We start from the raw sequence: 15,147 nt of genomic DNA, 5'->3' as shown, positions 1-15,147 counted from the left end.
AATGGGTCAGTTTTCTCTCTGTCTTACTACACTGATGCATGAAAGGCATGACTAGCTTTTGATTAAATTACAGACTCTGGTTTTGAGAAGGTGAAGGGTATCACTCTTTCTGCTAGCATGAACAGATTTCTTTTTTTGTCCTAGATGTTGCTACCTAAAAGCATGCATTGTAATTTATGCCAGAGGATGTGTTCAGTAGTAAAAGAGATTTACAATACCTGAATCCATTGAAGCCAGAGGGCAGTGCTAAAAACAGACATATTGTGGTAGCTCTGTGCCCCCCCCTTCAAACATAGTATGAATTCTGCATGAAAGTGTTCTTTTGTCCTCTTTCTCACCTCACAACTTGGTAAAACTGTGATATTTGATGTAAGGTTTCTACTGTTTTCCTTTGCATGCTAGTAACATTGAAAGCTAATGTGAGAATGGAAAGTATGTGAAAACAGAAACATATGAGAAAAATTATTCTTTTAAAGGAAAATGTGGTATCAGCAGGTATTCTGTAATGATACTACAATGTGATCAGCTGCGTTGCATTCCCTTCAGGTTTAGGTTCTTAAACACAGCTTGATCTTGTCTTAGTAATTTACTACAGAGAAAAGCTCTGGCTTCAAGGCAAAGGAACCTCACTTATATATAAATATACATATATTTACAGCTAGCTAGACCTTATAACGATTCAGGATAAAAAAAAGTGAGACTGATGGTGCAGTGATCCTTACAAACTAAATTAACGTACCCCCTTCCACTCAAAAACGTTCTGTGCAGTGACCATGAGGTACAGAAATTAGAGTCTGTGGATGCTGATCCATAAATGCATGCAGTACCTTGATTCCAATGATTTCAATCACAGCTGAGTGCCAAAGCATACCCCTAGACCTGAGCTACAGTTGTTGCATTACTATTTTCTACATAAGGAGTTACTGAAGACATTAGTACATTACCACTACAAACCAATGACACGGAGTAACATTCAGTGCCTTCTGCCAGGTACCAGCCTGATCTAGTAATATAATCAGAGTATTCTTTTTTTTTTTTATTTTATAAAGACTAAGTAATCACCCCATTCCATAGGTTTCAGGCTTATCATCATTCTTACTGACCCTAAAGCCATGCAAGTCTTTGATAGCTTTATTACTGTATAAACAGCACACTCCTTTAAATCATTTCAGACAGGAGAATGCATTGAATCCTTTGGTACACAAAACCAGTCTGTAACAAAGATGTGTTTCCATAAGCTCGCTGTTCACCCATATGCACCAAAATAGCTCAGATCTGAAGACTTTATGATACACTGAAAGAGTTGTTTTTCAAGCAGGTAGCCCAGTGTGAGGGAAAGGGGCCTATAGTAGGGAAGTAGGATAGTAGGAAAACATGGTGCGTATTTTGCACTGTCAATTTCATGACTTGCGGTTCATGTGCAAGAATTCGTGGCAGTTTTGTTTTACATATTATCAGTGCTACTTTTAAATGCTCTAAGTCACCTAGATGAAGTGCTTATACCTTCTATCTTTACAACCTGTTTTACCTTGAGTATGTATTTTCTTTTACAACCACAAAAACCAACCAAACAAAAAAACAACAACTGAGAAAACAGAATTTTAATAGAAAAGTGCAACACGTACATAGTTACTCAATATAACAGTTTTTATAAGAACCTTCTGTTTCCATTCTGCTTAATAATCTGGAATAATCTACTGCATAGAGCTGAAGACTCACAGACCCTCAGGAGAATGCTAATTCACAAATACACACTACAGTTTGATCAGAACAAAGAGGACTGACTAACTGCAAATTAAAGGCTAGATATGTAGTTACTGATAAAGAAACAACCGCAGATCTCAACAAGTATGCACTGAATACTAACTGTTTTAAACTCTGCTATTTCTAATGAAATGCAATCTTACCAGACAATCAACGTTTTACTACACAACAGTATTTTAAGTATGCACCATCTATAAATTATCAAGTCTTTAAACACTTGACCTTATAAAGAAATAGCTGCAAAACAGTAAGACTTCTCCACAGCAGCAGGTTTATTGTATGACTTTGTTCATCTCATGATGAGTAATTCCTGTTAGACTTCCATTAGAAAACATCAGTGGATTTTGTCACTGATTTTCTTAGATCTTTCTTGCATTAACATCATAAAATGGACCTAGTGGCCTAATTAACACTTTTCTTCATAGGGTTTCTGGATGTAAGTTTGAGTTAAAAAAAAAATTAACCTTTCTAGTCCAACACCGATAGTACAAATAGTGCAAATAGTTTTACTCCACAGGAGTAATCAGTACTCTAGAACCTGATCTCCCCTGCATCAGCAATAATCTGAAGCACAGAAGAATATTAACTCATCTCCCATTCCATCCAGAATGAGTTCTGTCCCACACTCCCTTCAGTCAATTGCTAAATTTATTTAAGCAGACTACATTGAAAAGGCATGGTAATCCTCATCCTGAAAAAAAGGCCAGTGAAAGTAGGAGTCCTTTGATTGACCTGCATAGCTTTTGGATAGGGCCCTAAAACAGAAACACTGGAAGGGATCATATCCTAATTAGAATGATCCCACTGAACAACAATTTGCCTTCGTCAATGGCAGCAGTATCAAGCTAAATCTCAAACACCAACTTGAATATTAATTGGCAATCACCTAGTCATCACTTCATGTACTCTACAACTTGATAGAGAAATGGGAATCTAATAACTTTCTCTATATATTTGTCTCTCTATATATTTATCTATATATAGTAACTTTCTCTATATATTACTGCCACTTGAAACACATTAAAATGCAAAATCTCAATGCAATTACAATATTCTATAATCAACACAATCTTATAAACTTAAATTGTGTAATCCTGCAGAAAGTATGTAGAAATAGATGCTGTTCAAGAAATTATACCAGGCCTTTACAGCAGTGAAATCTTTTTTCACCATTCATGGGGACCTATTAAAACAGTTGCAAACCTTCCTCTGACCGTTTTCATAAGGCCTAGAACATAAGGCTCTGAATTTTGGGCTTATCATACAGCAAGTTGTCCTGTGGCAACCAGCCTTAAGCAGCAAAGAGGAACACCGCTCCACATGTATCATCCTCTTCTAAAGACTGCAAAGATGCTTTTCAGCACTCATACACAGATGACCATTGCAACTGATACAGGACTGAAAAGATAGATGTTTGTATTGTAATATAGTTTTGAACAGAAAGCAGGTGTCTTCCATGTTGGCTTTAGAGAATCTGCATTCATTTGTGAATTTGCAGAAAGAAGGAATACATGAGAACAAACATGGATGCAGAATGAATAAAGAAGGTAAAGAGGCATGACAGAGATATGTCTTTCATATATAGATCGAAACTTTTAAGTATTCGAGGACATAAATAGGTAATTAATATTAAGTATTTGGAAAGGTGTCCCATGGTTAAGTCTCCTCTGAGTTTTTTCGTTTAAATATTTTCATTTTTTATGTCACTTAAAGGATTCAAGCTTAACTCTGGGAGACAGTTTCTAGTCAGAGGACAAATGACTCTCCTGTGAGCCTTTGAAGATAGTGACATTCTGCCACAGAAAAATACTCAAATCATTCCTTTTCAAATGCCATGCAGGGAGTACACATTTCTGCCACTCTCTAGTCAAGCACAATTATTCTCAATGCTTGTGAGGGTCAGGAAATTTCCTCAGGAAACAGCAGTGGTAAAAATTGGTCATATTGATTTACTGTCTAATGAACAAGCCTGAAAGCGGTCAATAAAAGTGGACAGTTCAAGAAAATCAGGCTTATTCAACAGGAAAAGAGAAACAACCAAATATCAAACTGAAGGGTAGGATGATATACAGCTATGGAGTTAAATAATACATAAATAAACAAACAGATCTTTCAAAACAGAACAAAAATATATACCAACCTTTCCTAAGTCTGGTTCCATTTAGTCCTCAGCTATGATAGCACATTTGTCTGTGCATCATATTATCTTTATTTTGATAGTTTGACCTAAGTTACTTCCATAGCACAAAAATATATCCCCAATATGATAATGCCCGGAATGAATAATAATTCAGTAATACTTTGCAATCAATTGAGGACACCTCTGGCACTGTTACATCCCTGAAGATACTAGCCAGTAATTTCCTTTGTAAATTGCCAGACAGCTCATGAAAAATGAGCAGGCGTGATAAATGAGTTGTAGTTTTGTAGACCGCACTCTTTAACAGATGTATTTACACATTTTGCAATCTAATGGTAGGAATGGTGCATGTTACTGCCAAATGTTAGATGAAATGTTATCAAACAAAAGTCTCCCAGAAAATTCCCATCGTGTTGACAATTAAGATTGGCCTGCCTCATATAATTTTTCACGTTTGAGCCCAAAATATCTTGATCAAGGACACCATTACTATTTTAATGATCTTTTTCTTACTAATTCCTGGAAAGTACCTGAACAAAAAAATAGTAGAATACCTATCTTCAGTATTGTGCCATTTAAACTTTTAGAACTCTTTGTAAGGATACCTAATATGTAAATAAAAGAACACATATAAAAAAAAAAATACATGTGACCACAGATCTATTTTATACTACTCTTCAAAGTGCTTTCCCTTTGACAGGGACAGAGCAACTTTGTCCGGCTGAGCTCTGAGCCAGCTGCTCTTCATCACAATATCTGATTTCTCTTAAGTAGTTAGACTTGCATTTGGTGATAATTACCAAACAGCTGAATGCCACTCCCATGCCATGGGCTGGTAAGGCCAAGGTGTTATTTACTTGCCATTAGCGACAGTGCAGACTCAAGCAGGCATTTTAGAGAAACAAGAGATTCCTTGAGGAAGACACAGATAAAGGCTTCCTGGTGAAAGTATCATTCCTTTCCACTTTGCTGGAGAGGAACAGAGCCCACATAGTGCTGGACCACCTGCATCTCCTGTACCACATGGAGATCCACGTTGGAGTACACCAGGGGCAGATGTAGTGATAGGATGAAGTTACTTATGGTTCCTTCACCAGCATGACCTGAGGCAGCATGCACCTTCCTGCTGTAAAACCTGGCCTACGCATCTAGAAGCCCCAGTGAACCCTGGAATGCATCCTGCTCAAAGAACTGTCACAGGCTGTGGAGTCCCACCACACAGCCCAGGTATCTTACCTGCGTCCATCACAGCGGTGGTTCTTTAGTGCCACTTGAATAAGCAACAAGTTGGCCTCCAAACCCTGACCACAGGCCATTCAGAACTATAATACATTAACAATACTGTATTTTGTTAAATCTGATGATTACTGTTTCCTCATGGATGCATGCTAATACAAGCTGATGTGTTCAGTCAGACGCGGCCACTAGTTAGTCACAAGTTTCATGTACTTAGGAAACAGGAACAATTTTCTAAGATTGAAAAAAATAATAATAATTTATTTTTTTTTAGTATTTTCAAGAATGTAACACAGAATACTTGAAACTCCAGAAATGTGTGAATAACTTTTTAGAACTAATTTTACATCTAAAAATGTGTATATTCAAAAAAATCAACATGGGGAAAGAAATTTTTGCTCCTACCTCTTCCAAAGCCCATAACGAATCAACCACAGGCTTGATCTTCTTATTGTTATATAGATTTAGGAGTTTGTCCATTACCCCCTTGATGAGGCCACCTCGATTCTGTTTGAAAAGTAGATTCAGCAGAGAAAATCCAGCAATGACTTTGTTCTCCTCGTACAGCTTGATAGGATTTACCTTCTCAACCTGCCACCACTGGAAAGAAAGAAACAGCAGCAGGTTTAGAAAAACACTCTTCAAGAACTGTACTAAAAAGTTGACAAAGAAAACGGTCTATGCAGATATGATACATGACTCATCTGTCAGTTCTGAAGAAACAGCCAAGAGAAACAGTGAGGATTTATTTAACAGGCAAAAAAGCAGACAGCTGCTGACTGACATGCAGAAATAAAACACATTTTTGTTGTCAGGTTGTAGGACTTGGTGCTGGAAATCAAGGATCTGGAACTTCCTTCTTAGATCTCCTGTCCTCCTTTGTTATTTCACGAGAGCCAAGCTAGTTTCCCTAACCTTTGCAAGCAGCTGTTGACTATTCTCAAAAGTAAGCCATGCACTGCTAGCTTCCATTTGCTTTTTATCCATTATCACGTTTGCCATTTTTAAGCATAATAGATAAGAAAATAATTTTATCTCATTTAAGCCCAAGAGCCTGGTATTCTGTTTTCTAGCAAAGTTGGTGCATTTGAATGCATCAAATTTGATTACTGTTTCAATATAATTTTGATGAGTTAGTTTTGTCGTACTAATTATATAAATATAGAAACTACTTATACTCTATACAAAATGTTATGTATATGAAATTCATTTTACTGACATTTATTTACTCAATAAATACCATTACTACCTGAAAATTTCAGCTGAAATCTATTTCCTTGGGCCAAGCTACCCTACAAATTATACACATCTGGATATGTTTATATAAATAATAAAAAGGCTGAGTAGTGAAGATTATCTTGATTTCATTCTCAAAGGTGTGACAATAACAAAGATTGTGCCACTGTAACTATTAAGAAAATGCAGGAAGCAAAAAATATACACACTTTTTCTAGAGTCTTTGATTTATCTTGTTTTCAATTACATAGACACTTTTGAAGTTAATTTCTCCTGGGAGGGGGCTGTTGCTGGAAGCTGTAAATGAGCTCTTGGCAGAAAGATTATATGATAGATATTCAGCAAAGACGTCTCCCTCTGATTTTCTAACCTGAAGGAATTTCTTTCGTACCTGGTTATTTCTCTCTACCAGTTTATTTGATATATTTGTCACTGTTAACAGTTTCTAGAATTTCTGAGCAGATTTTTTTTCAATAAGCTGAAGAACAATTCTTTGAAATTTGTGTTTGTTGACATTGTCAGCTAGAAAACAAGTGTAACATCACCATCTCTTTGATGTCACTTGAACAAGGAGAACTGAAAATTGCATTTCTTTATAGAACTAACTTTTGAAAAGTTGGAAATGACTGGCAAGCCCAGTCGTAAGAGATATATCTCCTTTAATTCACTGCAGTGTTTTCAGAAACGAGGAACATGCAGGGTACAGTTGTCCATATCCATGGATATGATATTCTGCCGTAAGTGAAAAAACAATGCAGTCTAGCTAAGCTTAGCTGTGATAGGAGATACGTCTGATAGCTAACAATTTAAATCTGCACTGCACACAGCTCCAATTCCTGTCTAGCTGTCATATCAGAATAAAACATGTCAGACCACATTGCAGTCATAAAACTTTTTAGCAATATCAGAAGTAACAACTTAATGGAGATGAAGTTCAGAAAAGACTGAAGTCAGAGGAAAGTAGAGCAGAATCACAGCACTAGAACACTTACTGATTTTGCAAAACTGAAGAAGCTTTTTGTCTCCCCAGTAACCATGTTAGATGAACCTGTAAAAGATGAGTACATAGACACACAAGTTAATACATGCTGACAAGCAGACCATTTATTATAGGTAGAATTGTTTCTATTCCAAGAAACTGTTTCCATTTGCAAGAAAAAAAAAATTCTCCCCAGGTTGACAAGGGATTAGTAGATGTCCTTTTAATAAGTAACAAAGACGCCAAGGGACAGAACCCTGCAAGTTAATAGATATTGTGGGATGAGAAAAACATAAACTATTAAATCTTTCAAAAGCAAGAACCGTTTCAGTGCTACTAGGCATTCTGACACCAAATCTCTTCTATAGCTATCCATTTATTTCCAGTAAAATGCCATTAGTCTCAGACAAATATATAGCACTGGTCACCATACAGATGTCCTGTCTTTCATCAACAGATACAGTTATCTATCAAAGGCCTGACTACCATGTGTGAATATACATACATCGTACATTTTAACCTGCTAACAAATACAATGGCAATTCACTGGCAGGGATTTCATTATAAACAGGCAGCTTGTACAGTCCAAGCAGATATTTGAGTCACAACATATTCTTTGTTACTGCCACTAGACAGAAGTCCAGGGAAGCAGGTATGCTTATCAGTGATGCTATTGCATTTTCCACTACAATACGGATGTGTTCTTCATTTGCAGAACTGAGTGATCCCTTCAGCTGTCTCCTACATACAGAAGCTTGGCTGACTGCGGTTCCATCAACAAACAACATGGCAACCTGGCAGAACTGCAGGGACAACACGTTTACTGGGTATGTGGAGCACTCAATGTACATGGTTAGAAATTTGTGAACAGAAACCTGGGCTTGAATTCCTCAAAGTCATGTTGAATAGAAACAATAGGTTTCATCCTGAAAGCTTCCACTAAGTTCTCCTCCTACAAAGAAGAATGTTAAGAGTTTCTTTGGCCACAGAGCGATTCCTATGATGTGAGGAATGAGAGATCCAAGTTTGTTCCTACATTTCTCTTGCATAATCTAACATTTAACAATATGAAACATACATTCATTTTCATTTGTTGGATTTGTATTTTTATAGACTTTCTTTGTATTAGCTGTTGTTTCTCAATAATTTAGTCCATGCTTATCTTCACTAAAATCCTTTATTGGAAATGACTGAATTGATAAATTATCACATGGTAGCCACCCAGATACACATCCAGTTTTGGAAGGGGTGATTTTAAGAGATTTTAAGCACAACAAAGTTTTAGTTTTGAAATATGTACCTGGCTGTTTCCACTCACCATATAAAATGTAAGTCCCAAGTGGTTTAAGAAGACTGAGGCCTTTCCCAGTATTTTCTCCACACAGACAATCCAAAACGATATCTACTCCTTCTGTTGAGATTCTAAAAAGCAAGAAAGAAATCTCACTTTGCAATAGGAGACATTGCCATCATTCTGAGGAATGAAGAAGTTTGACAGGAAGTCTGTGAACTCTACTACCTTGGGGTGCCCCTTTGAAAAATTTCTTTGTTATGCCCAGTTAGATAACCCAGTATTTTGACAGATACAAGATGCAGGGAAAAACATTCTCTCTAAGCTATCTGACAAGCAAAACAAAAAAGACATTTTTTTTCCTAAGATCTTCTTATTAATTCCAATGTTTGGTACCTTTATCAACATCAGTATCTAAAAGACAGACTTGAAAACAAAGTATCTGAAAGCATGTAAATGGAAACAGAAGCACTCAGGACTTCAGAAGGCAACAGGATGATTCTAATCTGAATGCAAACAAACAAAATCTAAGGATGTGAAATCAAAACAGACATCACATGCTGTGATATCAGTCCCTGGCAGAAGGCAAAAACACAAGCAGATGGAATCATACCAGAGAATTCCCCTAAAACCTGGATAACTTACAGATCTGCTGAAAACTTCTTACTCTGAATTGAGTACTCTTCTTATCCTGAATAGAGTACTGAATCTGAGCTACTACACATGCAGTTTAGATGCAGTGAAGTAGTCTTCTGTTAGCATATGTATTCTTTTTTACAGTATTTAGTTTGCTGACAGCAGACATCCAAGCATGAACATGGACAAACAAAGTTTATGTTGCTTATAAAGAAATACGGAGATGCTTGCTATTTTGTCTCCTGTAGTGCAGATCTAGACAGTTTTATAGTATCTTTATTTTCCTTCAGCTCCTGAACTCAAAAATGTGATCTCTTCCCAAAAATATGATTGACCCAGTGTTTTTCATAGTATTATGCCAGTTGCTATGGGGAATATATATTTTGCCAGATACTACTTGCGGGGGGAGGGAGAGATTACCTTTTTATTTCTTGCACATAGTCTGCATTTCTGTCAAACAGGTGAGTTACTGAGTCTTTGATTGCTTCATGTTTGAAAGATGAAGCTGTTCCGAAAACAGTAACGTTGGGAATAGTCGAGCAGAGCTGAGCAACAGCTTGACCCTGCAAGCACATCAGTATGTTAGTTCACTGACATGGAAATTGGTTGACAGACTTTGCAGTTACCAATTCACTCGTGACACAGCAAAATCCATCACCAAATATGTTCAAGCATTTCCCAAACTAATTTCTTACCAGTGCAAAGCAATTCAGTCATAGGAAAAATACACTTAAATCAAAAGGATATGCTGAAGACAAAGTAAGTGCAGGGATAAAATTAAATTAATCTATCAAAATTGCATTAGAAAAGAGTTCTCCTTGTTCTTTTAACAAAAGCAGCATAATTCAAGGGAAATGATATTAATTTACAAGGAACACCAAAAATGATAACTGAAAGAGCACATCAGAAATATTTCTCGCTTTCTCCTTTGCATTTTCCCCAAGGACTCATCAGTAACATCAGCACCTCATACCTCAGCTGCTTCCACATGCAATTCTAACCTCCTCTGTTCACAGGAAGGCCTCACAGCACCTTATTCCAGAACAAAATTTCTGGCAGATAATGTAAAAAGTACTTGATTCTGCTGGTATTTAGATATAGCTTTTATTGTTTGGGTTTTTGTGGTCATAATACAGCAGGTCTAGTCGAGTCAGTCCCAGTGCACCATATACCGTTTCTCAGTGATCACATTTTCTTATAGTTGCAGTAGGAGAGAGCAATTTGGTGTGACAAATACTGCATAGTAAAGCAAATCTGTTTTACCTCGTATTAATAACAAAAATTACTACTGATGATTCAGAATGCAGGAATAGCCATGAGTCACACTAACAGGTTCATTTAGGCCAATGCCCCATCTTCAAAAGTAATCCATTAGTGAAGGGGAGCAAATGGCCTAAAGCATGAACAGGGAAGTAGTTCTAGTACATATGCTCTCAGCTTCCCCAGCGTCCACATTGTGAGCCTGTTCTTTTCTATCCTGAGCTTGTAATAAGTTCCTGCAGTATATAACATGTACATTTCATGTCATGTTTTTAATTTCTGGGCTTTGAAACAGAACTGTTCCTTTCTAATGCCAAGAAGAAAACTACAATACTGAAAAAGAGAAGTCTTCTTGCTCCATGACAGGCAGGCCTGACTTCCTCCCATCTACACAAACATATATGCATCCATTGACACACACTGGTATCACATTGCTATAACTACCCCTAAATTAGAGCAACTGGAACAAGAGCAGAAGCTTGTCAGGCTAGAAAAGGAAGCACACAAAGTATTTGTATCAATGCTAGCTTTTGCTCTGCTTCATACAGGTGTTCTCCCAAACTCATGCAGGTGTCCCTTAGAATTCCAACTGATGTGGGTCAAATTCTGATGAAAGCATATTTGCAGGGCTAGGCACGGAGTCAGAGAAAGGATTCTGTCTTCATGGCACACTCTTCCAGCCTGTGGTTTTCACAAGAGACAGATAACGCTGAGATGCCTCTCTCTTCCTCAAAGCAAAAGTCCATTATCAATTGTAATCTTGCAAGCCCTCTGCATGCAGACAGATATCTGATGGAACCCAACAAGGGCAGTGTGCTCCTGTGAGCTTGCTGGATCCAGGCTGCTCAAGACCCTTCACAGATTGCCACGTGGCCTCTGCGGCAACCTCCCAAAAGATGGAAGACTGCGTCTGGGCAAAAATCCAGCAAGGTCAATCAGATGCCATGTCAGTGTCTAAAAAGGATTTGGGGCACTGCAGGATTTATGCCTTCAAATGTCTGTAGTTGGCCTCTCCAGCTTCAGTCCCCAGAAAAATTTAACTTCTAAATTATAACCTGTAACTTCACGAGGCTGAGAGAATAGAAGTGCTGCTTTAAACACTGAGTCATCTGGATTTCAAAAAAGATCCTAACAGGTCATATCTTCCACCTTTTTTATTATTATTATTATTTTACTCTTAGTACACTAACAAACAGAATATAGACCTCTGGTAGCCAAATTCTGCCTCTCATTGCAACCACATTATTCCACTGGAGCTACAGTTTACATGGATATGCTCAGAAGCAAGAAATGGCACAGTGATTCTGAAAATAATGTCTGACTAAATTTAGCAGATTCTTACTTATATTTACAGCTAAAAGATTGCCATTTGTAAACTGTATGCATGACCAGTAAAATCATCCATGGATAAACACATTTCAGTTCATTCCAACCAGAAACCCTGATTATTAGTATGTAAATACCAGTAATCAGTGCTTGGCTTTCATTTACAGTAGAATAATTGGATAATCCTGCATACCCTGGGGGTCTTGGCATCTTCCCATATAATGCTGAATGTAATTGCTAGTGACAGTCATCTAAGTTGAATATCTCAAGAGGACAGCAGTATTATTTTTATATGGTGGCATCCAGGAGTTTCAAATTGTTTTCCTACTGGGTTAGTCAGTAAACAGCTGAACAGCAAGGCACAGTTCTGGGATCTTGGGCAGGTACCAAGAGACAAAGAGAAGGGAGCAAGAGAAGGGATGCGCTGTAATTCTTCCTTTACAAGTGAGAAATGGAAATAGCACAGCAAATTGAACAACATGTCCAGTAGCTCAGAGAAACTTACAGCAGGACCCAGATCTGAATGTTGATTTGTAGCACGATAATCCAATACCAAACATATATGACCTTTTCTTTTTAAAATCATCCACTATTTTCTTGGATTGGAATCCTTAATCTATTAGAAATCATAGGCAAATCTCTTCCTGAGGGGCCTCATCTCGCAAGATATAATATCTTCTAGGAGCAGAAAAGGTTTCACTCTTCTCATGCTTCATTTCTCTATTACTTATCGTCTTAGTCTAAAGCCTCCAAAAATATTGTAACATAAAATTGCAAGAAAAAATAATCTGACTTTTGTATCTATCCTTTTCTCAGCCATTTTCACTAGCAATCCCCTTCTCATTTTCTGTCTCTTCCAGAAAACCACTACCCACAGTAATTTAGATAAATCAGTATTTTATAATGTATGCTAGTGGAGTGAAATTCTGACATTATTGATCTATTCTCTAATTAGTTTTCTGCATTTTCAATCTAACTCAGGAAGACAAGGGATAATGAATGTATCCTGAATCAAAAACAGTTCATGTTTAAAAGGTCAAATATTAGAGCAGAAAACGTGTTGTTTTTCATCCTGCAGAAGATGATTAACATTTAACTAAATGACTGTCAAATAAATAGGAGAAATGCACAAAAAAAAACAACACCTATTTTCTTCTTGACTCAAACTGGCTAGTTCACCCCCCACAGAGACAAGATTATCTAAAACCCCAGGTCAGAATACTTTCTGTGGATATTTAAAGCCTAAAACTGATTCATATGACCAGTATTTTTATAATTGGATGAACAAGATCACTGAAGTATTTTGAGGCAATTCCATGAAACATTCTTCTACAGCTTTCTGAAGATCTTAACCTGACACTGGTTTGTACTTATTTTAGTGCAAAGTGGTCCTAATATTTGTATTTCAAAAATCTAGGAATAAAGGCTGGTATTGGGCTTAGAATGCCTTCCTCCCCAAAGCAGGAGAACTGAACTCAACCTATGAACTCAAACGTTTCACTAATTTCCGTGGAATTCGACTAAGCTCCAAAAAAGCACTATGGCTATGCAAGTCGCTCTTAAATCTCTTTTCTAATCCCTCAAGTCATTTAGCTACTTTTGGATTAGTACCTTTTGTTTAAAGGGCTATACACATTAGTTGTAAGTACGTAGGGTCCCAGTGCTCACAGTGCCCATGGTTCACAAATGAAATATGCACACGGAGTTCTGCAGCTGGAAGGAGGAACAGTCCTTTCCCAGGGCCATGGAGGAGCAGGTGAGATCTCCATGCTGACTCCAGGCCCGCTGCACACTCTCACCCTGACCTCAGGGACACACAAGTACTGTCCTCTTCTTTGGATTCCTAAAAACTGCTTTGTGGTAGAAAAATAAAAGAAGGTTTTCTGTCTCCTCCCTGCCCCAACAAAACCACATCATCTCTGTTACCCTTCAGCTTTCACCCAGACAGAGAAGCAGGCACCATGCTATCAGAAATAGTATATGAATTCCAAAACCTTCTGAGTGGGTGTCTAAATAGACAGGCATTGTTTAAAACACAAAAAATAAAGCTTTTCACACATCTGATTTTTTACACATGATGTAAATTTCCACATATAAATACTACCTAGATGCTTCCTGCACCTGGGAAAATTCATAAATGGAAAAAAAAATTCTCACTTGAACACTTAACTTTACTTTTAATAGGATTTAACAGTCTTTGAATAAACCGATTGATTGCTTCACTGAAGTGATAGACGTGGTTACAAAATATTTCCTTAAAATTGAATTAATCTGCTTTAACATCTATCTGTACACACACAGACACACACACACTTATGCTGCTTATCTTGCAGAACTCCACACAGTGTGTCCTCAAAGAGATGCATAACTTGGATTGCAGCGTTCTGTGGAAATGAAGCATGTCTCCTAACATTGGATTTGACACGGGAGTCTTGCATCTCTCTAGCTTCAAAGTCTGTTTGATTGATTCCTTTTCAAGGGATCCTGTCTCTTTATAAAGCCAGTATGTTTAACCTAATCCAAACATGTAATTATTATAGAATCTATTATAAATGGATACACTGCTATCTGTTTTAGTTCCAATAGAAAGATTGAAATTTCTTTGCATTCCTTTGCTATAAAACACAACTTTAAACCTGCAGGATTGGAAACTTCTCATACTGAGATAATCACATAAAAGAAGGGAAAAATAGATTAAAAAAAAATAAAAATTAAACATTGTGTTCTGTTTACTTAAACAATTCGAAAGTAAAAACTACCCGTCATGGACATTGAAAAGTCAACATGAAAAGCATGAACAGAAGAAAACATACTAATATAATCATCTTATTAATACTAACTTAACACTGGTTGAAGTATAAATAAAACTGTAAGTTACTGACTTTTGGAAAGGGTCTGACCTAAAGGCACAGCCCAGACGTAGGTCTGGTGGCCCAGCTGCATACTGCACTCACAGTTCAGTATTCTTTCATGAAAGCACCCTTTCTGCTTATTATATTTTGCTGTTATAAACACTGAGCTCAACCTCATAGCAGAAGAGAACAAACCATCTAAAAGATACCACCCAGCAAAACGGCATCTGTGAGAACCAATAGCATCACTAAGAAATGATTGTTTCCAGGTGTATTTGTGCAGCCCAGAGGTGCTACAGTATTTTCAAAAATAATTCATACTTATTCTTGCACAAGAAACCTGTCTGGTACTGAATGTGAGCAGAATGCATGCTTCCAAAGTGCTTTGATGCCACATAACCGTATTTGAAGGTGGTACAAAGTACAC

General features: G+C 37.2%; 1 protein-coding gene across 1 annotated transcript in view; it reads right to left on the bottom strand.

Moving 5' to 3' along the window:
* Nucleotides 1-15,147, bottom strand: part of VAT1L (vesicle amine transport 1 like) — a 61,322-nt gene that overhangs the window by 30,459 nt on the left and 15,716 nt on the right. The window contains exons 4-7 of the mRNA XM_082769724.1: nucleotides 9,703-9,845; nucleotides 8,674-8,777; nucleotides 7,369-7,424; nucleotides 5,546-5,740 (exon numbers count right to left, since the gene is read on the bottom strand). Of these exons, the coding sequence (XP_082625850.1) occupies nucleotides 5,546-5,740; nucleotides 7,369-7,424; nucleotides 8,674-8,777; nucleotides 9,703-9,845 (498 nt within the window). The remainder of the gene's footprint in view (nucleotides 1-5,545; nucleotides 5,741-7,368; nucleotides 7,425-8,673; nucleotides 8,778-9,702; nucleotides 9,846-15,147) is intronic.

This window comes from Aythya marila (assembly GCF_965140915.1).
Source record: "Aythya marila genome assembly, chromosome: 12".
NCBI lineage: Eukaryota > Metazoa > Chordata > Aves > Anseriformes > Anatidae > Aythya > Aythya marila.
Note: the sequence above shows the minus strand (reverse complement) of the source record. Positions and strands in the feature narration are given on the sequence as shown.